We start from the raw sequence: 26,331 nt of genomic DNA, 5'->3' as shown, positions 1-26,331 counted from the left end.
ATTTTTGTCAGTGTTCATGTTTTTAGTGTCATCAGAAGACCTGTGTAAAATATTCCTATTCTGAGCCTGAAGTCGCGTTTTAAAACTCAAACGCGTTTCTCATGTGATTGTCACGACCGCAGTCATTGGCTGGACTCGGGTCACATGATCAGAAATATGTAAACACGAGCCCAGAATCCGCAGTTCGCCTCAGTAAAAACAACCGAAAGCGAAGCTGATTATCCGAGGTAAACAACCTCACTTTCCCTCCCAGCTTTCCTCGTGTTTGCGCTGCGCCGTTTGCGCACCAGCTGACTGCAAAGGCGCAGCCGCAGCGAGCCTATAGGCTGAGTCTCCGCCTGCGTGTCCTGTCAGCGATTTGCTCCAGGGTCTGACAGGAGCGCAGCCGGCGGAGCCGATGACAGTCCGAGCATGGAGAACCCGGAGAGAGGAGGCAGGAGGAACAGGAACCCGCTGGCCACCGCCAACCTGCTTTCAAAGCTGTTCCTCTGGTAAGAGAAGCGGCGCGGCGCCTTGTGCAGCCAGGAAATGTTTCTATGTTACTGTTGTTATCATGACTCCAAACGAACCGGGGGTCGGTGCTGATCAGGTTTGGTTCTGCATGTCTGAAGTCTTTTGAAACTTTGTGAATAACTGCGGACATTTTTCTCTCCCCGCCGCTAAAAATATTCAAAATGAAAACAAGACTGTGGGACTGACGGCTGCGGTGAACGTTCAGTCTGTACATGACGGGCCATAATATGCAAATTTATAAGACGTTTCCAAACCACGTGTGGTTAAACATGCTTTGTAAGACGTTATTGCATATGTAGCACTTTTAAATCTGTATTAATTTAACTTAATTTGATCAATTTAAAAAATGGCACCGATTTGGGTGCAGTTTTTCTGAGTATGTTTTGGTAAATTGTAATATCAGGCTAAGATGAGGTTAAATTTTATTTAACCTCTTAAGAGAAATTTCCTCTGCTTTTCTGTAGAGGAATTTTTACAAACTCTTGCAGAAAAACTTATATTTTGTCCACTTTCTTCCTTTTTTAAAAAGCTTTTTTCATTTTACTCTACTGGTCTCATAGTTACTACTTAGTTTAGAGTTTTTTTTGTTTGTTTCGTTTCTTAGAAAAACTTTTGGTTCAGTAATATTTTTAAAATCTTGCTTTCAATTGTTTTGTCGCATAACCCAAGTTTGCTTGAGCTTAAAGTCAAAAACGTATTGTTTTAATTTGATGAAAGTTTAGACATTTATAAGTTTCCTAGGCTGGATGTAAACTCATAACTTGAGTTTGCCTCTCAGGATCCATAAAAACTGGATCTGAAACAATTCGTCTGATTAAGTTTATTCGTAGCACATTTCTCAGCAACAAGGCAGTTCAAAGTGCTTTACATCATGAAAACATAAAAATAAAAACATCAAACAGTCAGCCATTGTCAAAAACAATAACAAACATCACATTTAGTCAAATAAGATCATTAAAATCCACAATAAACATCAAATATGTTGATCAATATTCCATTTATTGTCAATCAAAGGCAGCTATGAACAGTTAAAGGAACTCAGTGTTTCAGCAGTTTTGCAGTTTTCTGGAACTTTGTTCCAGATTTGTGGTGCATAGAAGCTGAATGCTGCTTCTCCATGTTTGGAGATTATTGGAATAACAGTCAACTAATTTTGTTAGGATCTGTGTTTTCTGTGTAGTTTTTCTGTGTTAGTCCAGTTTCCCCTGTGAATCTGTCTTCCCTGTTGATTGCTCCCAGCTGTATCCCGTTCCCTGATTACCTTCCCTGTGTATTTAACCCCACCTGTTGTCTTTGTCTGTGTCGGATCCTCGTCGTGTAACACCCTCGTCTCACGTCTGTGTCTGTTTCCTGTGCTGCCAGTGATTTTCTGTTGTTCCTCCTGATTTATTATTAAATTATCTTCTTCATCATGACTACCTGGGTTCCCCGGCGTCTCTCTCATCGTTCTCCGAAACACATCATGACAAATTTAGTAATTGATTAATCGTTAACTGGAGTAAAATGACTCAAAAAAAAAGAAAAGTCTGATCTGTAATTGAGCCAAAACTGTAAAAAAAAAAAAAAGTGGCACAGTTCAAGTTTTTATCGCATTTTAGGCAATAAAATGTTTCATTTTTTATTTTATTTACTAGGAGGAATTTGTTTGTTTATTTCTAAAACTGTAAACAAAAAATTAAGAGGTTAAATGAAAAATCTTCAGAATTAAGACTAACAGAATAATTAATAGCTAATATAAAGGTTAGTTGCAGCCGTATGAACAGCCGTGGTGGTTTCGGTGCTGCTGGGTTGATTTGGACTCTTTGCGGTTCTGTTTCAGTTGGTTGACGCCGCTGATGCACCGCGGTAACAAACAGCGACTCAACGAGAGCGACATGTACGGCGTTCTGCCAGAGGACCGCTCAGAAAAGCTGGGAGAAAACCTACAGAGGTAAACCGACCTGGTTACTTTACTGATGAACATAAACGACTGAGTGGAGATGTTTGGGCCGGTCCAGAATGGGAGCTGAGTTTCCACCTGATCTGGACGATCCGGTCAGGTTTAATCTGGATTAGTTTCACCGTTCAAACCGTCCTGAGGCTCTGAAAGTTTATCTACATTTGGTAGAAGTCTGTTGTTTGAAGTCTGTTACTATTTGCAGCTCAGGTAAATTTTGATTTTAATTTTTATTTGTCGCTTCTAGTGTGTGTTTTAACTCACCACTAAGATAAGAGGGGAAATATTTGATGATTTTCAGTTAAAAGTCACCTAAAATTTTTGTCATAGTTAAAGTCTTGAATGTTTTATTTGGATCAAAATGATTGTCTATCATCACTCTATGTATTTGTATACTTATTAATGTTGCTTTTTTGATTTATTTACGTAATTTTTTAAAACAGCAAAACATGTGCATAGCTTACTTTTCTGTATGAAAAGCAGTAGGAAGAAGTGAACACTTATTTAATCCTCTCTTATCTCAATTTCATGAAATCTGTTACTTATTGATGCACTAATTATCAAAATGTGCAATTAAGACATGTTATAATTACATTCTTGTGCCTTTTCAAAAGAACCAGTAAATGAATTATGTTACAAGCTGAGTTTCATAACAAGATAAGAAAAACTATGGACACTTAATAACAATAACAATATAATAACTGGACCTATGGCATCAGAATAATGACCAACTCATTACCAATGTACACCGGATGATTATTTGCTTGTTTAGGGATCATAAAATCATTTTTCTTGATGGATTTTTAATATTGTTTGTGTTCATCTTTTGTCTGAACAAAACCTAGTAATATGTTTCGCTCACTTACTATTACACACTTTGATTGCGGCACGCGTTTTCCCTGGAAATGTTTTCTTGCAACACAGAAAGTCAAAGCACTCATTTCCTGTCAGACTTTTAGGATTTTTATCGCCAGCTTGTTCAGGAGAAGAGATGAGTCAATATTTCTCCTTCTTAAGTAGATCTGATCTCTGTGGTGCTTTTCAAAGGTCATGCTTCCTGAAGCACTATTTCTATAATAAGAGTCTGTTAAACTCTACTGTTGCCAGGCCCTGTGAGATGAATCATTTATCCGCCATGTGACATAAATAAGAAGCAGTTTGTTGTATCAGTTTAAAGTCAAGCACTAGTATTTTTGCTTATTTAAATCTGTCCATTTGGCCTAAATATAGGGAACAAGCAGAATAGCTGATGGGTCCAATTGAGGGCCTGTTTGTAATTCGCCCTGTGTGAAAGCTGAGCTGTTCTGGTAACACATTAGTTATTTTTTGAGAGAACAAATGGGATCATGAGACCAAGGAGCAGATCAGACGGGTCAGGGAGAAAGATAGCAAGAAGCTTAAATAGGATTAGCTTATAAAACATTAGCTCAAGCTTTGAGCAATTTGTTCTGTTAAATCCTTTATCTGAGGAGGTAAAGAGAGAACAAATAGTCGATTAAGAGTCGATCAATAGTTAATATTAATTGTTTTTTGTTGTTGTTGTTTTAAACAGCTGAAATTAAGCCATACTGGTGGCATCACCTTTCCTGTTTTGTCCAGTTTTCACTCCACAACGTTAAGCAGTTATTAGGCACAGTAGCAAAACCTTAAACTGCTGCTGCGCAAGTTTCTTAGCAGGTTGTTGCTAGGTAACCAAATAATTAATGGGTTGCTAGGTAACCAAAGAGTGAGCGAGTTTGTTGACTCCACCAACCTAGCTTAGCGGCTGTGAGAGTTATGTATTATCTATTGATACTGATCACGCGCCTATCGTCTGTTGCTGGTACCTCATAATTATTTTTGTGTTGATCTGTCACATTAAATCCTAATAAAATTCATGGAAGTTTATTTATTTTACTTGAGGAAATGTGAAAGTTCAAAAGAATCGATTAATTTAGTGAGCTGTGAAATTAGCACAGCAGCTTCTTTGCCTCGTTTTCTTGTCTGGGTTTGGTCAAGAGTTGTACCTCACAAAAACATTTGGGATCCATGTAGGCATCAACATGTAGGCATCAACAGTGAGCTGAATTTCTTGTGCTTGATGTTAAGTCAGACTTTGGACTGTAAGTCGAGCTAAAGATTAGCTCTATTGCTTAATGCACTAATTAAGCAGAAAACCCCAACGCTGTCAGGAGTGACTGACACCACAGGTTCACCGTAAGGTGAGAATCTGCACTGCTCAGAGAAACCTCCAAACACTCAACAGCTAATGTTGCATCAAACATTACTAGCTTCATTTAGCGCGTACAAAAAACTTTGAAGAAAGAAAACCAGAACGATTATTTGTTTATAGGAGAAGACACAAGTTCATATAGTCTGAAAGACCACAATATATTTGGAATATTGTCTTTGGATGAAAATGGGACCAATGAGCCTTGGCAGTTGTTGGTTCTTGCCTTTACATTCCTACATTTACATTTTCATGTCCGACAGCCGTTTTTACATTTTGACAGCCGATGATTGAGAGTGATGTAATTTTTCTTGTAGACTAATGAAAAGTGGTTTGTTAATTGAATCGGAAATATGCTGTGTAGGCAGTAACTTGTAGACACTTTGGTTTAGTTAAAGGGAGTTCAAGCCTCAGTGGATTTGGGTTCAGTCTATTATCTTTTGCTTAGTTGGGAACAAATTCAGGACAGAAACCCTGACATTCCTTTTCACTTGAGCATGACAGACCAGAATAGATTTATCATACCTCCAGCATGTTCTGGGTCTACCCAGAAGTCTCATACAGGTGAGACATTCCTGGAAAGCTTTCATCAAGAGACGTGAACTCTTCCCATTGAGACAATTACTGCCCTTCAACTTTGACCTCAAATGAGCCTTACTACAACCTCTCCTGGGCACAGAGAGGATCATGGATAAAGAGTACCAACAAAAGCACATCATCTTCAAGACCTTGAGTCTCCCAAACAGAGTGGAGGGTTCCTGTCAATGGCCACACCTTGAGATCCAGTTCTTGACACCATGAACAACATCACCAACGTTGGGTAGCCCCAAATGGATACCCGACATTGGATAGCCCCAATAGGATCCCCAACGTTGGGTAGCCCCAATGGGATCCCCATTGGGGCTACCCATTGGGGATCCCATTGGGGCTACCCAACGTTGGGTAGCCCCAATGGGATCCCCAACGTTGGGTAGCCCCAATGGGATCCCCAATGTTGGGTAGCCCCAATGGGATCCCCAACGTTTGGTAGCCCCAATGGGATCCCCAACGTTTGGTAGCCCAATAGGATCCCCGACATTGGGTAGCCCCAAATGGATACCCGACATTGGATAGCCCCAATAGGATCCCCAACGTTGGGTAGCCCCAATGGGATCCCCAACGTTGGGTAGCCCCAATGGGATCCCCAACGTTTGGTAGCCCAATAGGATCCCCGACGTTGGGTAGCCCCAATGGGATCCCCGACGTCGGGTAGTCCCAATGGGATCCCCAACATTGGGTAGCCCAGGTTAAGTCCAGAGATAACTGAGAACAAGCTAACCTAAGGCACAGGTCTTATCTTGGGGATATGAGAACTAGTTAGCACCTGTATTAGCATCTCTATAATTAATAGAAATACCATATCATATTGAGAGAAATTAACTTATTTTTGACAGTACATACAAGCCAAGACAGGCAGTATCATGAAGTGGTGATGGAGTGAAGTTACTGTATCAAACATGATCTCCTCAGACTGGTCATATGGAGTTTGTTTGTTCTTAAAGGCATTTGAGGTGAATCTCCAGTTAAGTTTATTTATATAGCACATTTCAGCAACAAGGAAGTTCAAAGTGCTTTACATGATAAAAATGATTATATGACATTTAACCACTTTAGCTTGTGTGCATTATAAAGGTGAGATGTACTCATTCAGAGTGTACAACTTCAGTGTTTTTCTGGTCAAACTTTTCCATTTCTGGCTTAACAATCAAAACAGATTAATACATTTAACTGGCAGCCAATCAGAAATGTGAATATGGAAAAAGAATGTTTTCCTGGATTTCCAATTTGTGAGACAGTAAATTGTATTTCTATCTTCTGTTGCCATCTTGAAGAAGTTATTTGAAACGGTGAAATGTATCATTCACCAGTCTGGTTAGCTGCTGGTATGTTAGTGTTTGACCTGCTCTGAGTAAAGATTTACCAGGTTTACTGTCGCTGCATTGACGCCGAGTCAGCAAATAAACTCACATTTATTCACTCTAGCCTCCTAAATAAACACAAAATGCTTTTCTTGGAGACTTATTTGTTTTAATAAAGAATAAAACCATTTGTTTTCTCCTAGAATTTGGACCCAAGAAGTAAGAAGTGCGACAAAGGAGCTCCGGGATCCCAAACTGACCCGGGTTCTCGTTAAGGCCTATGGGAAATCCTACGCTTTAGCTGGGCTGTATGTTTTCTCACTGGTATGTTCTGAAAGTTATTTATATTTTATTAATAGTTAAATCACTTCTAGATTTATATTTACACCTTAAATCATATTTTTGCCTAAATCATACATTCACTGTAAAATGTTTTATCAGAAACAGATTATTTATTTATTTTAGTCGCATAAAGTAGCTAAATTAAATTGCCATGTATTGTTTGGTCCTAAGCTTCAGAAACATGTTATCACACTTACAGGTTTAAGATCATAAAACCAACTTTATTGTCAGACTAAGATAAGCTGAGTAAATACAGAAAGTAGCTTTTAAACGCCGCTCTGGTGAGAATATGTTAGAAAAAATGGCTTCTAACGCTTTCATATTTAGTCGATACGCCAAACATTTGGTTTGATAAGATGCAACTAAATGTACCTTAATTACCTTAACTCAAACTGGGCTTTTCTAAAACTTGACGTACAAGGAACAGAAACACAGACGAACTATAAAAACATTCAATCGAATGAAAGCAAAGGAGGCAGTTCAGCCGTTTGATGAAGCGGAGGTGAATCCAAACGTTTGCTGGACCAGAAATGGAAAAATCTGCTGATTGGGTGGAAACTTGTTTCTAAATAAAAGTTTATTTCATTAAGTGGATCTAGTTTTATAGATACAAGGCTGTGAAAACAGGTGCATCTAGAGTTAATCGCCAAATTTGAACCATTTCACAGCTACGCCTCTGATGCCTTCAGCAGGTGTTGTAGTTACTTTTTCACTTTGTCCACTTTAGTTTGGATAAACTTGTCACCCTTAAAACAAATACATCATATTTATTTTGTATTAAAAAGGTTGGTCTGGTGTTAAAATCCAATTTAAATAAACTGGAATATTATCATAGCTCCTCTCTTTAAAAATGTAAATATTTTCCCTTTTTAGCTTCAAATGGTTGCGTGTTTAATTAAAAACTAACAGCTTCCTTCTTTCTCTTACAGGAAGCCATTAAGGTTGTCCAGCCTCTTCTTCTGGGGAAAATAATTGAGTATTTTGAGAAGTACAACCCAGACGATGCTGCTGGTCTTCACGCGGCGTACGGCTTTGCTGCTGCCATGTCCGTCTCCACCTTCGCGCTGACGATCCTCCAACATCTTTACTACTACCAGGTTCTCCGAATTGGCATGAGGATTCGAGTGGCCATGTGTCACATGATCTACCAGAAGGTCAGTGAAATATTTGGACGATCTGCAACAGAAATACTGGATTAAATTGTTCCAGTTTCCGTTATGTGACAGGAAAATGTCTCTCTGCAGGCTCTGCGTCTCAGCAGCGAGTCGATGGGACGAACAACCACCGGGCAAATCGTCAACCTCCTTTCTAATGACGTAAACCGCTTTGACGAGGTAAGCTAACGCTAAGCTAAGCTAAGCGGTCCAATGTGAATTCTGTTTTCGCTCAGTAGTGTTGGCCGTCTCTGTAGATCATCCTGAACCTGCACTACCTGTGGATCGGACCGCTTCAGGCGCTGGTCATCGTCGTTTTCCTGTGGTCTGAAATCGGCCCTTCCTGTCTGGCCGGCGTGGCCGCCGTCGCCCTCATGATGCCGGTCCAGACGTGGTTTGGAAAACTGTTTGGCATCTTCAGGTGAGAAACAGGAACACTTAACTCGCCTATAAAATGTGATTTTAATACTTTGGGTTTTAGTTTACTTTTATTTCGTTGTGACGTTTTGTTTGTATAATTCAGTTAGTTACATTTTTTATAGTGTGTTCTAGTTTTTCATACTTTGGTTCATTTTTAAGTGCAGAATTAAACTGATTATGTTTCAAGGTTTACCTGGTGGCTGGGTCCTAGGCCGGTCGTTCATCCAGCGGTTTGTTGTGTTTTTGAGTTAGACAATGTTTAAAGTTGACAGGAAATTTGAAAATATCACTTGATAATTTGGTTTTTTGGAAGATTAATATCTGAACACCAACAATTAAGTCTGAAAAAATGAATGCATTTAAAAAAAAAACTTAGATAAATAAGCAATGCTAAGCCTGGTGGGGGCACAAGTAAAGCCTGGTGGCCTGCCAGGCTTATAAAACACTGAGGGAAACCCTGTGTTTACATCAGTTGGTAATGAATGGTCAACAGAAGAAAACATTTAGAAAAAAATCTTTCAGTTATTGTTGAACAACCAGTCGACATCTTTTGCTGTCGCCATGTTGCGGACAAGCATAAGAGGAGGAGTATGGAGCGCCGTAATTTACCGTAAACTGCTTGTGTGGAGGAGAAAAATCAATTTCACATCAGTTTGAAAGGCTAATAAGGCTAGTAAATTAATTACCACTTTTATTTTAGTTAACGAAAATGTTTTCTCAGTTTCAGTTTTCATTTTATTTTTAGTTTTAATTCATTAATAACTTTAATTTACAGACACTTTACTAAATTATTCAGCCTCCTTTTTCTGTCACATTACGGCTGAAAACCTTTTTGCATCTTATTGGGGTTTTTGCAAATAGGGATGATTTTAGGAATAACAAATATTTTTCTGGGCCTAAAAGCAGAAAGTTTTTGTGAAATCCTTCAACACGTGAAGTTTTCTAATGTTTTCTTTCTCTCCATATTTGTTGTATGCCGTGTTAAATCCCGGCATTGAAGGTGGACAAACTCGCTTTTGAGGTTATTCCCATTCAGATGTTGTCAAACTGGTTTGTTTTGCTGTTTAATAATGAGTCACAATGAAAACATGTTGGGACTGAAACGGAGTGGATTCCTGGAAACAAAGAAGCATCTTGAGATGTTTTCTTTTGCAAACACAAGTTTTCTTTTCCCACATCTGCGATGGGAGCTTTTCTTTCTGAGGAACCTGAAGCGCTCCGTGTTTCTGCAGGAGCAGAACGGCCGTCCTCACCGACAGCCGGATCCGCATCATGAACGAAGTGGTGTCTGGCATCAGGATAATCAAGATGTACGCCTGGGAGAAACCGCTGTCGGCCCTCATCACTGAAGTCCGACGGTAAAATTTAACCTCACGTCTCCTGGTGAATGGAGGCTTTCGGAGAAGTTACTTTAACTTTTGTCAGTGTGGAATTAAGAAATGATCTCCTCCTCTTGCCTCTTCACACATAAAAACGGATTTAAATGTTTAGAAATGTTATTAATTAGACTTTCTAATGAAAAATAATTATATACATTTGAATGAGCTTTAGTGTTATGATACGATGTTTTAGTCCTGAAAGATTTAAATATTTTCATGTTTTTAACTGGAGTTTAAAGGCAAAAAAACAGTTTCTACTCAAGAGCTGTTCACAGCAAATCCATCTAAAACCAGATATTTATTCATGTATTTAATTTTATTTATTCTTAACATCCCAGTTGTCCTGTGTTCCTTCGAGAAGAGATACTTTTTAATTTTTTTGTTCTTTATTTGTGCACAATGACATTAAAAGGAGTTCTGATTCTGAATTTAGTGTAATATGAATTTAAAGGTATAGCTACACCATAATCTCAGTTTAATGAGGTATTAAACAGTGTGAGTTAAATATCTTAAATGAAAGATTCAACATTATCACCAATAAAAAAGTTATTTTTTTAGTTTTAGACTAATTCACTTTTTTCAAAAAATGACTTAGGCCTTTTTTTTTAGGAAGGTGATAAAAACAAATTAATTTTGCTCCATGTTTCAATATTGGAATAATTGATTTAATCTGCAGTTCAGATTTTTGTTGCTCTGTTTTTTTTCCAGTCATCTCCTAAATCAGTTCATGTGTAAAACCTCATTGGTGCAGAGCCTCAACTTTGACCTCATGAACTAATTTTCTCTAACATGAATTAATGATTAACAGATGTTTTATGAAACTCAGATTATCTGGAATCCTCCGTTGTTGCTGCTGACATTTGAACTTTCACCTCTCCTTTAACCTTTGAACCTGTGAAATTCCTTATTTTCATTGCATCTCAACTCTTGTGAAGCTGCCACTCAGAAACAATAATAATTTGTTTAATACTTGAGAGGAATTTCACTTATTTCAGCGATTATTTATTATGTTTTAGCTGGAAGTTATGTCAGGAAACTGGATTTAGAGACTTTCTCTTGAGCAATTGAGAAAAAAAATCAGTTTCTAGATGTTTGATCAAACTACAAATATGATGACAACCAACTTTTTAAAAGTTCCCTTAACTTCCATTCCAAGTAAAAAAGCAAAACATTCCCTCATACTAAAGTCATAAATGGTCAGTTTTGGCAGTAATGGATGCCTTTCCGTGACTTTTATCTCATCAAAGCTCTTTGATCTGTTTGAGATTGGAGGCTCCAGGGAAGGAGAATAAATCTGTCCTTAGATCTGCGCTTTAAAGCAGATTTATGTTTGAAATGTACAGAAGTTTGTCCTGATCTTATTCCTGACAAACAGCCCTGGGTGAAGCTGAAAACTGAAGCCTGTAGAATCACGTCAGACTGTTTTTTATTCCCAGGAAAGAAATCTGCCAGGTTTTAAGGAGCTCCTACCTGCGCGGACTCAACATGGCTTCCTTCTTCGCCAGTAGCAAGATCACGGTTTTCGTGACGTTCGCCGCCTACGCTCTGCTGGGGAACGCCATCACGGCCAGCAGCGTGTTTGTCACCGTGTCGCTCTACGGCACCATTAAGCTCACCGTCACGCTGTTCTTCCCTCTCGCCATCGAAAAGATGTCAGAGACGATTGTGAGCGTTCATAGGATTAAGGTGATGTTCAACTCTACTACAAACTGGATTAAAAATCTAATTTAGTGGTTAAATACAGCAGTAGGTTGATCAAAACATGTAAAAATCTGTTCATTCAGGATTTGAGCAGTTTGGGTGGCTTTAATATCCCCTTAATGCCGATTGATGCATATTCTACACATACATATTAGAAACACTCTGATTTCATACCAAATCATGCTAAAATTAGCATATTTTCAGATCAAATACCTGCATTTATGTCTGTTTTGGGTGCAGCAGCTTCTGCTATCCACATTAATGGATATTAATGGATTTACAAATAATTTCAGGCAGTAAAAGTTAATTTCTGCATTTAACAGTGCAAATTAATTAACATAACTTTCATCTCTACTAAGAACTAGAAGCAGCTGCAAACCAGACATATTGTGCTATGATATCTTAAATAAAGATACTTTTAAGACTCAACATTCGGGTGTTGGGGTCAAAATACGCCCCAGCCAATGACAGCAGGGATCCATCTGGCTTCATATTCCCAGTTCAGGCTGGTGGTCAGACTTTTTTTGGGCCCCTTTGCAACAATACAGCTTTGTTAAAACCAGCAGGCCAAGCCGCGCGTTGCTGCTGACCCTGCCCGTCCCTTTAAATTCTCCTGGTGGCCTACATAAATCCCGTCACAAAGCTCGAACAGGCTGAAGACCCGACTGGATTTCATTGGCCTCTGCAGTCACATGATTGGATTTAGAGGAACATCAGATTTGTTTCATAAATCAGCACAAAGAAACGAGACATTTCTGAATGTAAAGACTTCCTTTAATCAGGTTTGGTGAAAAAAACATTTTATTTACACATCAGGAAGTTGTGTTAATATAACAGTAAAACTATGTTTAAAGCTGTAAAAGAATTGGTTTGTACTTTAGTTAGAAATACTCATTTAAAACAAACTCAGTCATTTCCATTTGCATGATTTAACATTTTTCTCTTTTTCTACCAAAAATTGGATGATAAAAGTTTTTGGTTTCACTTTACTATGTTTTTTTGAAGGAAAACTTTGTTTACAGAGACTTCATAAGTCATTTTCTTTGCTGTCTTATTTATGTTGCATATTTTAAATCTCTTCCAGTTCCAGTGTTAAAACGTTCATTAGAATTGAACGTTTATTAATCTTTGAGTTCTTGCATTATTATCATTATATTAATTGAAAATGGTGTCAAAACAACAATATTATCGTTTATTGTAATAACTTCTGGGACAGTTTATCGTCCATTTTAATTTATATGGATAAAATAAACATGGCTGCACAACAAAAACCAAGACAGTTTCTGGTTTCAGTGGTGATTTTCTTAAGAAGCAGGAATAAAAGACTGGAGGACAAAATGTCACCTGCGTTTTGTTATTCCTGAAAATCTTTTGTTTATTAACTTCCTTCCAGAATTTCCTGACGTTACAAGAAGTGGAGCGAAGAACCTTTGAACTGCATCTGGAGGAAATGAAGGAGAGCGCTGTGGCGATGGAGAAGCTGAGCTGCTCCTGGGACAAGGTTGGATTATTGTCCACGGGGATTTAGTGCTTTTAGAAAACGTTTGGAGGGAAGAATTTCATCTCTTGTTGTTGGATCTTCCAGAGTTTGGACTCTCCGTCTCTGCAGAACATTTCTGTCTCAGTGAAACCGCATCAGCTTTTAGCTGTGATTGGACCCGTAGGGGCTGGAAAGGTCAGTAACGGGGAGGTCAGAGGTCAGGCCGTTGGACTGGTTTTGTTCGGCCCCCAACTGCAATTAAAATATGATCCAAATTTGAGCCGTACATGCAGATGGAGAGTTCTAATTTTCTGACAAAAGTATTTGTCTTTTTATAACTAAACTTCAATAAAAAGTAAAACCAAGAGAAAAGTGAACTTTGCTGCACCAAAACCAGGTTTCATTCTTTATGAAACTTGGCTAAATTTACCAAAAGTGACCCAAATGAAACTGAATTTATTCAATCGACCCCAAAAGAAACAGAAAACTGGATTCATTTCTTTTAATGCAGCAAATGTGCAAAATTTACTGCGGTGCATTAAGACCATTGTAAAGAGAAAAGGAGTCAATTTCCAGCAAAACACTCTTTGAAATGTCTGAGTTTCAAATGTCAAAAATACGTCAGAAATATCAAAATTTTTTCTGAGACTAATCTCTAAATTTCTGAGTTTTTTGGTGAAATTGACATTTACTCTGCCTTTTTTTATTTTATTTTATTTATTATGGTCCTAACGCACGTTTGATAAAATCCATTTTAAGTTGTGGACCTACAATAAACATAAAGAGAAATAAATATTATTTAAAAAGTGAACTACTTCACTTGTGTTTTCTTGGCTCAGGTTACAGAAAGTTTAAACGCCCCTGAGTTATTTGGTCAAACTGTCCCGCCTTCCTGTTGCTAACTTTTTCTTCGTGGCTCAGTCTTCGTTGCTGAGCGCCATCCTGGGAGAGCTGCCGCGCGACACGGGCGCGCTGGAGGTCAGAGGTCAGCTGGCCTACGCCTCCCAGCAGCCCTGGGTTTTCCCCGGAACCATCCGCAGCAACATCCTGTTTGGGAGAGAGCTGAACCCGAAGAAGTACGAGAAAGTCCTGCGCGCCTGCGCCCTGAAGAAGGTGAGACGCGTTCACACGTCTTCATGAGTTCAACAGGGTTTCATGTTAACAATATTATAGACGTGAAGTTTGTAGGAATTGATTTATTCTTTGAATTTGTTTTGTTTAGTCAGCAAGTTGCTTCTCTAGACATTTATTCCTATATCAAATTAACTGATCAGAACTCTATTAAAGATCTTTGTCCGTCTTGCAGCTCAAACCTTTTTATTTTTGAAATCTTGTTGCTTTTTAGGATCTGGAGCTTTTTCCTGATGGAGATCTGACTCTGATCGGGGACAGAGGAGCCACGCTGAGCGGAGGACAGAAAGCTCGCCTTAACCTGGCCAGGTGTGGAGACAGTCGCTGACATCATCAAGCTTCATAAACAAACTATATCAGACAAGACATTTTTTATTTTGCATTTAGTTTCACGCAGAAACCATAAATTGCCTCATTTCTTAATAGGAAGTCTGGACATTTCACTCTCATTTGTCTGTAAATGATTCTGTAAATATTTGTAGGTATTTTTATGCATTTAAATGTGAACTGAGATGATTGAGTAATTAAAACCAAGCTGTTGTTTCAGGGCTGTGTACCAGGAAGCAGACATCTACCTGCTGGACGATCCTTTAAGTGCCGTCGATGCTGAAGTTGGAAAGCATCTTTTTGAACAGTGAGTGAAATTTTCTCTTTTATTAAACATTAATTTTTTAGAATAACATCCAAGTTTCATACGTAAGAAATAGGTTATTAAAATTCAAAATGAACAGTAGATGACTTGAAAGCAGCTGTTAGCTGCCTAACCCTAGATGTTTGATGTTTCTGTATTAAAAAAAGCCTTTTTTAGTGGTTTTATAACCGAGTTTTAGCTTTTTTATGTTGACTTGTTACAACAGAGTAACAGAAAAAGCCGGAGGGCCGGATCATTTCTTGTCTGTGTTTGTTTCTGGCTGCCACGCTCCTTCGCCTGCAGGGTGAAATAAATACTCCTTGGTTCATTTCTCTAAATCGCTGTTAATTGGTTGGCTGTCGATGTTCAGGTGCATCTGCGGGCTGCTGCAGAACAAATGTCGTGTGCTGGTCACGCACCAGCTGCAGTATCTGAAGGCCGCAGACAAGATTCTGGTCCTCAGGGAGGTAAGTGTGGAGAAACTGTTGCTCTTTTTTTTGTATTGATCCGTTTCAGTGTCACTCACCCAACTTCCTGCTGGAGGGCAGAAAGCTGCTGGCTAACGATGGCTAGCTCTGGTTTTAGCTGTTACATTGTCAACATAACACGCTAAATCTTAAATTTATGCTTGACGTATACAAGAAAAAGGGACGCAGTGCTTTGCTACTAATTGTCAACACTATGAGAACTAAATACCAAGGTCAGGAAAAAGTTATAAGTAAGAGAAAAAAATATGGAAGGAGAGGGAAGTAGATTATTTATGCTAGTTTGACTTTGACAACCTTAGCATGTAGATGTGGTGTAGAATTCGGTGTTTTGCTTTAGTCACAAAATAAAAAAGGCGACCTGAACACCAACTGTGACAGATCATCAGTAGAGCACCACTGTGTTAGATTAGCTAATAGCAGCATCAGTTAATCTACCTCTGTGTTAGATTAGCTAATAGCAGCATCAGTTAATCTACCTCTGTGTTAGATTAGCTAATAGCAGCAGCAGCTAATCTACCAGATTAGCTACTTATTAATAATCACACATAAAGCCTATACACTTAAAACTGTAACAGACTGAATGTTCTGTTCTTTGTGTTGGAAATATTTGAGTGTTTTTGGTGTTGAATCCTGAAACATAAAGTGTCGCTGTTGTCAGTTGCTATGGTAACGAGTCTGAAAACACTGCTTTTGAGTTGTTCTTCTACTGTTACCTTTCCCTTTGCTGTGGCGCATAGCACTGGTTTCTAAAGAATGCATGAAATATCTGGATGGAAACAATAACATGCAAGAGGAAATATGAAATATCTCGGTGGCCTGCAGGGCCACATCATGGGTCAGGGGAGCTACGGGGAGCTGCAGCGCTCCGGCCTGGACGTGGTTTCACTGCTGAGGAAAGACGAGGAGCAGGACTCCGATAAACTGTCTCTGCACAGTCAGTGGACCAACTTCTCCCACAGTTCCCACAGCAGCCTCCTGCCAGCTGACACCGGCTACTCAGACCAACTTCCTGTGGGTATATTTAAAAAAAATGACATTTTGATCCTTTTATACTGAGAAATTAGTTTGTCATGTAACTTTGTTACTAAAACAGGACCGTCTACGCTTTAACGCATGTGATTAACCAGCATTAATTTGACTTAACACAGATTAATATTTGACCTAAAAGCCTCGGTGGGTTACCTAGGCAACAGCGTTGATGCTTTTGAATAGTGTGGCAGTGTACTCTTGATATTTTTCTGCATTTTAATTGGTTGGAGTGCTGCAGGAGGAGGGGCTTGGATATTTATACGTCAAGTTTTCAAAGTTTGGTATCAACTGTGATTAGTCACAGCGCTGCACTGTGATTAAATTGATAATTGGGGGTTGCATTTTGTGTCGTTGTGCAGGCGGAAGCGGCTCCAACGCTCGCAGAAGAGAGTCGAGCAGAAGGAAACGTCGACAGCCACATTTACCTGAAGTACTTCACTGCCGGCTGCAACTCTCTGGTTCTGCTGCTCATCGTTCTCATCAGCATCATAGCTGAGGTATGTGTCGTCATAGCGACACTAAACCTGATTCCTGATCGGTGAAAAATTCATTGTTCAGGTTTAGTTAGTTTCTATGGAAACTAAACCTGGAAAAACCTGGAGATCTGGAGTGAAAACTGACGGAATAAATTAGTTATATGACAAATCAAGTTTAGTTTGTGAATAAGACAAGTAGGACTGAAACGATTAATCATGATGAACTGATTATTGGAATAATCGTCAACTAATTTAGTAATCGGTTAATCATTAACTGGAGACTCCAGAAAGATAAATTCACAGAAAGAGCAAAAACACTCAGAGCTGCAATTAAGACAAAACATTTGTATTTCACATACAAATAAAAAAGTTTATCTGTAAATATGTTTTACCCAGAAGTCAAGTGACAGTTTTAGCTTCACCTGGATAAAAGTATATAAAATAAATAAATAAAATCTCCACTTTTTTGCCGAAAAGGATTAGGGCCACTTAAAAATAAAATAAGTGAGTTTTTCCTCAGAATTATGACTTTAAATGCAGAATTATGAGATTTAGATCAGATTTCAGAGAAAAATGTCAGAAATATTAGGAAAAAAGTTTGAATTCTTCATTTTTCGGTGGCCTAATCATCTTCCACACATTTTGCATTTAACAACTAATCGGTTAATAGAGAAAACAATCAATAGATCATCCATACACTGTATTGATAAGTGAAGCAGAGCTTTTCACATGTTGAAGTTTGATGGATCCTTTTCTCATTTACAGAAGGAATTGAATTATTCATGTTCATTTCTTAATGTATTTATATTACTTAATAAAACATAATAATAGTAATAATTGCCTGATGACCTTGTTGATCTCCCACAGGTTGCGTACATCCTGCAGGACTGGTGGCTGGTTTACTGGTGAGCGCCGCCGTAACGTTTCTGCTGCGAGCCGCAGCGCGTCGTGATTTTATTCCTTCTTTTGTGCGTCGCTCCCAGGGCGAGAGCCGACGTCTTCAACAGCTCGGCTCCCGTCGACGGCATCAGAAACGGCGTCAACGCCACGCCCACGGACGCAGAGCTCCACCTCCCCTTCTACCTCGGCGTTTACTCAGGTGAGCCTCACCGTCTTCGCGCGTAACCCCGGCAACGGGCTGACGCTAACCTCGCCGCAGGTCTCACCGCGGCCGCCGTGGTGTTTGGTTTTGTCCGGAGTTTGCTCATCTTCCACGGTTTGGTGAAATCGGCCCAGACTCTTCACAACAACATGTTCAACGCCGTCCTTCGCACTCATGTTCACTTCTTCGACGTCAACCCCATCGGTGAGCCGTCACGCCGCAAAAACTATGAACGTTACCAAGTAGCTTTGTCCAAATTACTTATTACACTTGAACTATTGAGTTAAGATAATATATGTTGCTCAAAAGTTACTTGTAAGGTAATTTTCTCTTATTTAAACTGTAATTAGATAAAAGCTAATTGGTAATATTTAGTATTTTTGTAGCGTAATGATGTTTCACTGACATGCTGCATGGATAAAAACTCATCTCTTGTTTTCTTTTGCTTTAGGACGAATTCTCAACAGGTTTTCTAAGGACATCGGCCAAATGGACTCCATGCTGCCCATAACCTTTGTGGATTTTTACCAGGTGAAAACTTAATGAATACTTAATAAAACTTGGCATTAATGTCGTATGTTAGTCATGAATAATGTTTTCTAACATCAGTCTAAAAGGATACATGACTAAAACACTTAAAAAGAAAGAAATATAATTAGTTTTTTTTTTGTCATTTGTAGAAATCTGTTTGCTCTAAATGAGAATTTATGATCAAAACCTCAAATTTAAGTTTCTTTCAAAAACTCGTGCAAATCCAATTGTAATTAGACAATTGGATTATGCTAACTATTCAATAATCAATAAAAACAAGATTCTGAAGGTAAATAGTGAAACGCAGTCAGACGTGTTTGTTTTTTAAAACCTCTCCGTCTGTTTTCCTCCCAGCTGTTCCTGCAGAACCTCGGCGTCGTGGCGGTGGCCGCCTCCGTCATCCCTCTCATCCTCGTCCCCGTCGTCCCTCTGCTCCTCTTCTTCCTCTACCTGAGGCGCTACTACCTGCACACGTCGCGGGACGTCAAGCGGCTCGAGTCGACAAGTTCGGCCACCGACCGAAACAAATGCCAATAATTCTAATAAGTGAAATATTTACCCGTTGTGTCGATGTCATTCCTGCAGCTCGCAGTCCCGTCTTCTCCCACCTGTCGTCGTCTCTTCAGGGTCTGTGGACGATCCGAGCGTTCGGAGCCGAGGAGAGGCTGAGGAAAACCTTCGACTCCTACCAGGACCTGCACTCAGGTCCTTAACGCCTCACCTGTAAACCTGCCGCTGCGTCAGAAAGTCAGGTTTTATTCTAATCTTTCTGCTCCAGAGGCCTGGTTTCTGTTCCTGATGACCTCCAGGTGGTTCGCTTTGCGGCTCGACAGCATTTGTTCCATCTTCATCACTTTCACGGCGTTTGGCTGCGTCCTGTTCAGAGACGGTGAGGTTTAGGAATCAGAAACCAGTTCAAACCAGTTCAGGTCCTTAGAAACTTTTCTCCTGTCTTTTGTCGCTAAGCTGCCCTTTAACACTTAAACTAGAAGTTTTCCCTTCCAAATAAAAGCTTCAAACCGGAAGCAGATCCAGAGTTAGAGGTTTGGTTAAACTTTCATAAGAAACTGATCTAGAAATGTTTTTGTTGCTGTGGTCCTTAAAATATCAAAATCTCCAATCAGTTTTATACTTTTTAATTTTTAAACATGAAATGATTAATAATTTGATCATTTTGAGAATTGAAAACCATCGTCGTGGTTCACAGGCCTGGAGGCCGGGCAGGTGGGGCTGGTCCTGACCTACGCCGTGACCCTGGTGGGAAACTTTCAGTGGACTGTGAGACAAAGTGCAGAGGTGGAGAACATGGTGCGTAATGAGCTTTTTAAAGAGCCAAACTGCTTTTCATCAGGCCAAAATGAAATATCAGAATCTGACAGCAAACTAAATGTTAAAGCTTCCCAGTTTGCATCCCAGTGTTTACCAGTTTATTTAAACCTGCAGGCTTGTTTCTCCCCAGAGCCTCAGGACTCAGCAGCAGAGCCTCTGTGCTGCAGCCGCGACAGCAGGTCATAAATATTTGCTAATTTATGACACACAAAGCAAATCCAAGCCTCTGAATCTTTTCCAGATCGTGTCAAATTAAAACGACAACCTTCAGCATATTTTATCGGATGTCGTTTGGCTCATCTTGAAGATCATGTTTTGTTTGACATTTGACTCAGTTTTCAAAAGGAAACGGAAAACCGGAATAATTGTTTCTAAATAACAAAAAAGAACTAGTCCCAGAGCATGATGCTGCCACTGCCATCACGCTTTCATCCTTTTCACTTCTAGACTCTGGTGGGAAACAATCTGAAAACCTTTTCAAGGGATCTTGTTTTGCATTTATCACATGTATAAAGAAAAGTGACTCTCAGCTTTTCCATGAGATTCTCTGTGGAGTTTCTGTGATCCGTCATAAAAACATCACATTTTTACGATCTCTGCGTCGATGCAGGTTTGGCTTTGTCTTCTGCTTCAAACTTGTTTTTATTCATTAAAATCTGATGTAACTGTGAACATCGGAAACCTGCATGAAAATTAATGTCTTTTCTCACTTAGTTAATCTGACATTTAGCTGATAAAACTCCTGGACGGAGCGGCGCTGCTTTCAGCTGCGCTTTGATTTAAGAACGTTTGTCACATTTCCAGATGACGTCGGTGGAGCGAGTGGTGGAGTACACGGAGCTGGAGAGCGAAGCACCATGGGAAACGGAGAAGCGTCCTCCTCCCGATTGGCCGAGCGAAGGGGCCGTGACCTTTGACACAGTCAGCTTCTCCTACACCGCAGGCGGTCCGCTGATCCTGAAAGACATCAGCGCTGCAATTAAACCGAGTGAAAAGGTTTTATTTTCCAGAAACTCCCTAACGTTTCACATCAGTCGGTTTTTAGTAATCGTCGATAGTATTTTTTTACCTGTAAGCCGTTCGGAAAAACACAAACATATCCAGCATTTCAGGTTTTATTTGTGTAAAGACTCTTTTCTTCCTGTTCACACTGGTTTTGGGATCAACTTTAAGTCCCAGTTTGTTTTTCCAAATGATTTTTTCAGTTGGGGATCGTCGGAAGAACCGGAGCCGGGAAAAGCTCCCTCATCTCGGCTCTGTTCCGCCTGGCAGAACCTCAGGGAAAAATCTACATCGACGGCGTTTTGACCTCTGACCTCGGCCTGCACGACCTGCGCCAGAAGATGTCCATCATTCCTCAGGTGAGTGGAAACGGAGCGCGGCCTGGTCCAGTGGTTCTGTTACCCAGGATAAACCCAGAGATCACAGTTTGACTGGGAGCAGCTTGGTGTCGGACTTTGGACCTTCAGGTCACGACCCAAACACACACACACACACACACGCACACACACACACACACACACACACACACACACACACACACACACACACACACACACACCGTGTGTTCAGCCGGTCAAAGATTTACCGCTAAGCGTTACCTCCAGTCTGCTCTGTGAATTATTGTTCTCATTGCTGCTTTAGTCTATTTAAAATCTGACTTTTTAAATTCAGTGTTGCTGTTTTTTGCCATTTTCTTTGACTTTAGTGAAACTGGAGAACATTCAGGTTTAAACAGAAAAACACAACGTAAACCAAAAAACGTTACATGTGCAACTTAAAAATAATGGTGACAGTATAAATGTTGCTTTAATTTTAGCTTAAATGCACAGTTTAAGTTACACAATATTTAAAGTTCCTACATATTTATTTAATTAATGTAGCATGTGCCTGTAATAAAGTGCTGCTAGTTACAAGATGTATTTTACTTTTCTGTCTTTTGTCATTAATCTACCTTTTGTTAACACTGAACCCGGAAGTTTTTCCTTCAAAATAAAAGCATCAAACCGTAAGCCAGAGTTTTGTAGTTACATTTACTCGAGTAAGTTATTGAGAAAAAAATGAACTTTTAGGAGTATTTTTACTTTTTAATTGTTCTTCAGCAGTTTTTAACCTAATAATTCACCAGACTCAGAGAAACACCTTCAGTTTGTGTTAAAGCTTCATGAGGTTCAAATGGAAAGAAACTAATTTTTTTTAAATCACTTTGGCTGATTTAGTTATTTGTTGTTACTCGTACGAAAAATGTGCATGTTTTTCCTTAAGATCTACACTTGGGTTTATATTTTGGTCCGTCTGATGATGTGTTTTTTAAATATGAGGTGATTGATAATTTGATGAGTTACTCAGAACTTGAGTAGACTTTTTACCAAATTCTTTTTTACTGTAAAATAATTTCCTGGACGTCTATTTTTAACTTTTACTTGAGTCAAATATGTAGAAGTTGTGCTGCTCTTACTGCCCACCTCTGAGTACATTATTTATTTACTTTATTTATTAAAACTAAATAAAGTCAATAAATGCAAAGTAAGGACACAAACAAACCCAAAATAATAGTTCAGGGTGACTTACAGTAGATATTGTGTTGCACATGAGTTCAGGTATTTCAGCTCAGACTATAGAGGATCATCAACGGTTTGGTTTTGTTTGTTTTCCCTCCGACCTGAAGGACCCGGTGTTGTTTACCGACACGCTGAGGAAGAACCTGGATCCGTTCGGCCAGCACTCTGACCAGGAGCTGTGGAGAGCTCTGGAGGAGGCGAGTCTTCACAGACAGTCACCAAGTCTTCTTTAGTAACACACACACATTACGACCGTCAGCGACGTTCCCGTTTCCTCAGGTCCAGCTGAAGTCCGTAGCCGAGGATCTGCCGGGGAAGCTGGAGACGGTTCTGGCCGAGTCCGGCTCCAACTTCAGCGTGGGTCAGAGGCAGCTGGTGTGTCTGGCCAGGGCCGTCCTGAGGAGGAACCGCATCCTCATCATCGACGAGGCCACGGCCAACGTGGACCCCCGGTACGCCCCGGGGAGAACCACACACACACACACACACACACACACACACACACACACACACACACACACACACACACACACACACACACACACACACACACACACAGGTTTGGTCAGATCATAAAACATGTTTTTGTTGTTGCAGGACAGACGAGCTGATCCAGAAAACCATCCGGGAGAAGTTCAGGTTCTGCACCGTTCTCACCATCGCTCACCGCCTCAACACCATCATAGACAGCGACCGCATCCTGGTGAGGCTTCTGATTGGTTGATCGCTCTCTGCTTTGTTTGTTCACACTTGGCCCGTTTGGTCCACTTGAGTCCAGCTCGAGTTCATCTGGGAAGGTTCACAGGCTACTCTGGTTGACCTGTGAACCTGATGTTCAGTTTGGTGGAAGTGAATTCAGGTCTGCTTAAATGATGAATCTGATCCAGACGCTGCTGCTGGAGTTCTGACTAAAACCAGGAAGTTAGAGCGGATCACCCAGTTCTACAGTCCTTCCACTAAGGGAATAGACTTTAAAACATGTTGTTAGTTTATAAATCACTGAACAGTTTAAAGATCTGCTGTTGTAGAAGCAGCATTCAGCTTCTAGGCACCACAGATCTGGAACAAACTTGTAGAAAGACAGAGTTCCTTTAAGTCTAGATGAAGAAGCACAGTCTGGATCTGCTTTTGGCTCGGTGGAACATTGACCCACATACTTGATGTTTATTTGCTTAATGATGGCGACAAAACGTGAAGTTTCATTTGTTGATTTGTTTTGTTTTCTGAGGTCAATCACTTTCACTGCCTTGTTGCTGAAATCTGCTTTACAAATAACTTTGACTTGTATCGTGCCTGAAGGTTCTTGACGGTGGCAGCATCCAGGAATTAGACCGACCCTTCGCTCTGCTGCAGAACCAAGATGGCGCCCTGTACAAGCTGGTCCAGCAGACGGGCGAGGCCGAGGCGGCCGCTCTGCTGGAATCAGCCAGACAGGTGAGGAAGAAATGTTTTTACTTTTACCTCTGAGTAAATCTTCTTCATCCCAGTTAACAGAACCAATGTTTCCACAGGCTGCACACCGAACCCAACCCAACGACTCCCAGGACCCGAGAACGGAGCAGAACATTCCAGAACCAAATGAAATGTGATGTGGACGTTCAGGTGTGTCTTAAATGTCTGAACAGTTCAGTTCAAAAGGAGAAAATCAAAACGCACAGAGTTTTTACAGACATGAATGTCATATTTATATTTTTAACATAGGAACGGCTCAACGTTAGACAGCTTGACCTCATGATGCACCGATGATCTGATGTTTAGTCTAGACCGTCTGGATTCATTTGAAATGTTTGAAGTCTTTTAAACACAGGCATTAATGTTCAGAATTATAAATGTGTCTGATAGCTCTGCACCAGTGCAGCTCATTCAAATACACCAGTAGCTCCTCTAGTTTAATAAATAATAAAGAAACTCAGACTGATGAAAACAAAAGGTCGACTACCTCAGCTAAACATGTAAATAAACGGTGGCAAACATTAGAAACGGTTCAGAAAGTTTGATTAGTAATTATAAATAAATAGCAAATTAAATAATGAAGAAATGTTGCACAGAGCACAAAATATTAGAGGGAGAAAACCAACTTTCCATTGACACTTGATGTTTTTTATATCAGAACTGAATCTGGTATGAATATTTTTGGAGCCAGTTTGTCCTTCCATTCAACTTTCCAAATTATGCATCAAGTTCAAATGAAAATAAAGGAACTACATCATTTTTAGAAATTACTTTTTTCAAATTTTCTGTTTTATGAAAATGCATGTGTAGAGAAAAGAACAGTAAATATACCAAAGACGGATGAGTTTTTAGTTGTAATGACGGTTCTACAGAAACCCTGTGGCGGGTCCGGCTGCCGCGCAGCGGCGGCTCAGATTACCTCCAATCGTTCACTGATTGAAGTAACTTTTTGTGACACTGTGTCTTCACTTTATAGTCTAGTTTTATCTAAATACATGCATTTTAAAGTGAAACCAGACAGAGTAGAATTATGAAATTACCGGTATAAATGTCTTTGTTGCCTTTTCAGTGTTTGTCGTTTTCAGTTCCCATGTGAAACGAGTCGCTCGTCTTCAGATTTCCTGTGTATTTTTGTCTTTACACTCCAAATGCTAATTTAATTCCTGTAAGGAAGAAAGAAAACTGTTATCTGTGAATGTAAACTGTTCAATTTTGTATGTATTTTCATAAACTGGAGTTTGTAAAATTTCGATGTTTAGTGTTTTTGTTTGGTAGCTGAATTAATTTGTGAAGAGTTGCTGAGAAATTTGACCTTAGAGAGAAACTGTGGGCTGAGGTGAGGAGATGAATCTGCTAAACGGGAACATTTGAAACACAAACACCAAGATGATGTTCCTTAAAATAATAATAATAATAATAATAATAATAATAATAATAATAATAATAATAATAATAATAATAATAAACTATTCCTAATAGAAACACAGCAATTGTAAAAAAAAAAAAAAAAAAAACTTGTGTTTTTGCAAAACTGAAACATTTCTCTCATTACACCAGTGACATGATCAACAACCAATATGGTAGATATTTAAAAAACCAACTAAACAAATGGAAATCAATGTTTTTCTAAGGGAACCAAAGACAGTATAGCTATGTTTCTTTCAACATGTTCACTTAAAGTTTTAAATCAATAAATAAAAATATGTGAAATTTTCAGACAAACCACATAAAGGACATTTATTCAAAACTCCTGGATGAACGACAAACAAAAACGAGTTTGCAGTAAAGGCAACGTGTCAGATCCTCTATCGAAGATCTCCAGTCTGTTTCTTCCACCACGTTTGTCCAGGAGACACACGGGGTGCCGGTTTGCTACGTATCGCAGGATTCTTTTATTTCAGCAGTTACTGCATCCAACAACAGGAGGAGATGAAGTTATTGTCTCTAAACTCTAAAAATATCAATCGGTGTCTCTTATTCAACGTTATATGATTTATTTGTTGTTACCACCTATAAAGTAGACTGCCATACAACTTGTTTATATTAAAAAGTGTATGTAGGTCTCTATTGTTACTTCCATTAAAAGGTTGTTTTCCTTTTCTGATATGGTTTGAAATGCAGGTATTATATTATAGTTATGACCCTAACCAGGTGTTATTTATGTTAAAAAAGGTAAGAAGTTCTGATGCTGTGTTGGAATTGTTTTAGATAAACTATTGAGAATAAACAACGTACGCATCAACACCTGTTAGCTCGGTCACTTCATTTAATTAGCGCTTATCTGGAGAGAGTGACCCATATTGATCCTTATGAAGAGCTAAAGCTGATCATTTACATTTGATTGATTTATATAATCAAAGCTGTTGGTTTCACTTTGGATTTTTTCTTTATAGAAAGCTAAAGTACTGCAGTTCTAGAATAAGGCTGATATTTAGAGTTTCATGTCTTTGTGTCAGATCCAGGGACAAGAAGAGGCTCAACAACCTCAGGATGTGATGATACAAAGAAGAATGTTGCATCAAATCCAGACATATTTTCAATCTTGACACTGCTTTTAATGAAAATTGTA

General features: G+C 39.4%; 1 protein-coding gene across 1 annotated transcript; it reads left to right on the top strand.

Annotated features, from left to right (window-relative positions):
• The first annotated feature begins 215 nt into the window (after positions 1-215).
• Positions 216-25,008, top strand: LOC106910956 (ATP-binding cassette sub-family C member 4-like). Its single transcript, XM_088013113.1, has 31 exons — positions 216-491; positions 2,333-2,443; positions 6,760-6,880; positions 7,828-8,052; positions 8,143-8,232; positions 8,310-8,473; positions 9,705-9,830; positions 11,288-11,537; positions 12,946-13,053; positions 13,138-13,227; positions 13,954-14,145; positions 14,378-14,472; positions 14,711-14,797; positions 15,165-15,261; positions 16,105-16,293; positions 16,671-16,808; positions 17,655-17,692; positions 17,771-17,886; positions 17,947-18,093; positions 18,341-18,420; positions 18,775-18,925; positions 19,006-19,125; positions 19,199-19,309; positions 19,628-19,728; positions 20,554-20,745; positions 20,955-21,110; positions 22,418-22,507; positions 22,590-22,762; positions 22,908-23,013; positions 23,610-23,744; positions 23,822-25,008. Exons 1-31 carry the CDS (start codon positions 412-414, stop codon positions 23,897-23,899), a joined length of 3,957 nt encoding a protein of 1,318 aa, XP_087869239.1. The 5' UTR covers positions 216-411; the 3' UTR covers positions 23,900-25,008.
• Positions 25,009-26,331: the final 1,323 nt, after the last annotated feature.

Source organism: Poecilia mexicana, unplaced genomic scaffold, assembly GCF_051168715.1.
Source record: "Poecilia mexicana isolate PSO_F unplaced genomic scaffold, ASM5116871v1 scaffold_2, whole genome shotgun sequence".
Taxonomy (NCBI): Eukaryota; Metazoa; Chordata; class Actinopteri; order Cyprinodontiformes; family Poeciliidae; genus Poecilia; species Poecilia mexicana.
Note: the sequence above shows the minus strand (reverse complement) of the source record. Positions and strands in the feature narration are given on the sequence as shown.

Coding starts and splice junctions, on each gene's coding strand:
- LOC106910956 (XM_088013113.1), top strand. CDS start 412: ATGGAGAACCCGGAGAGAGGAGGCAGGAGGAACAGGAACCCGCTGGCC. Junction 6,881..7,827: donor GGCTGTATGTTTTCTCACTG/GTATGTTCTGAA, acceptor TTTCTCTTACAG/GAAGCCATTAAGGTTGTCCA. Junction 18,094..18,340: donor CTTCGACGTCAACCCCATCG/GTGAGCCGTCAC, acceptor CTTTTGCTTTAG/GACGAATTCTCAACAGGTTT.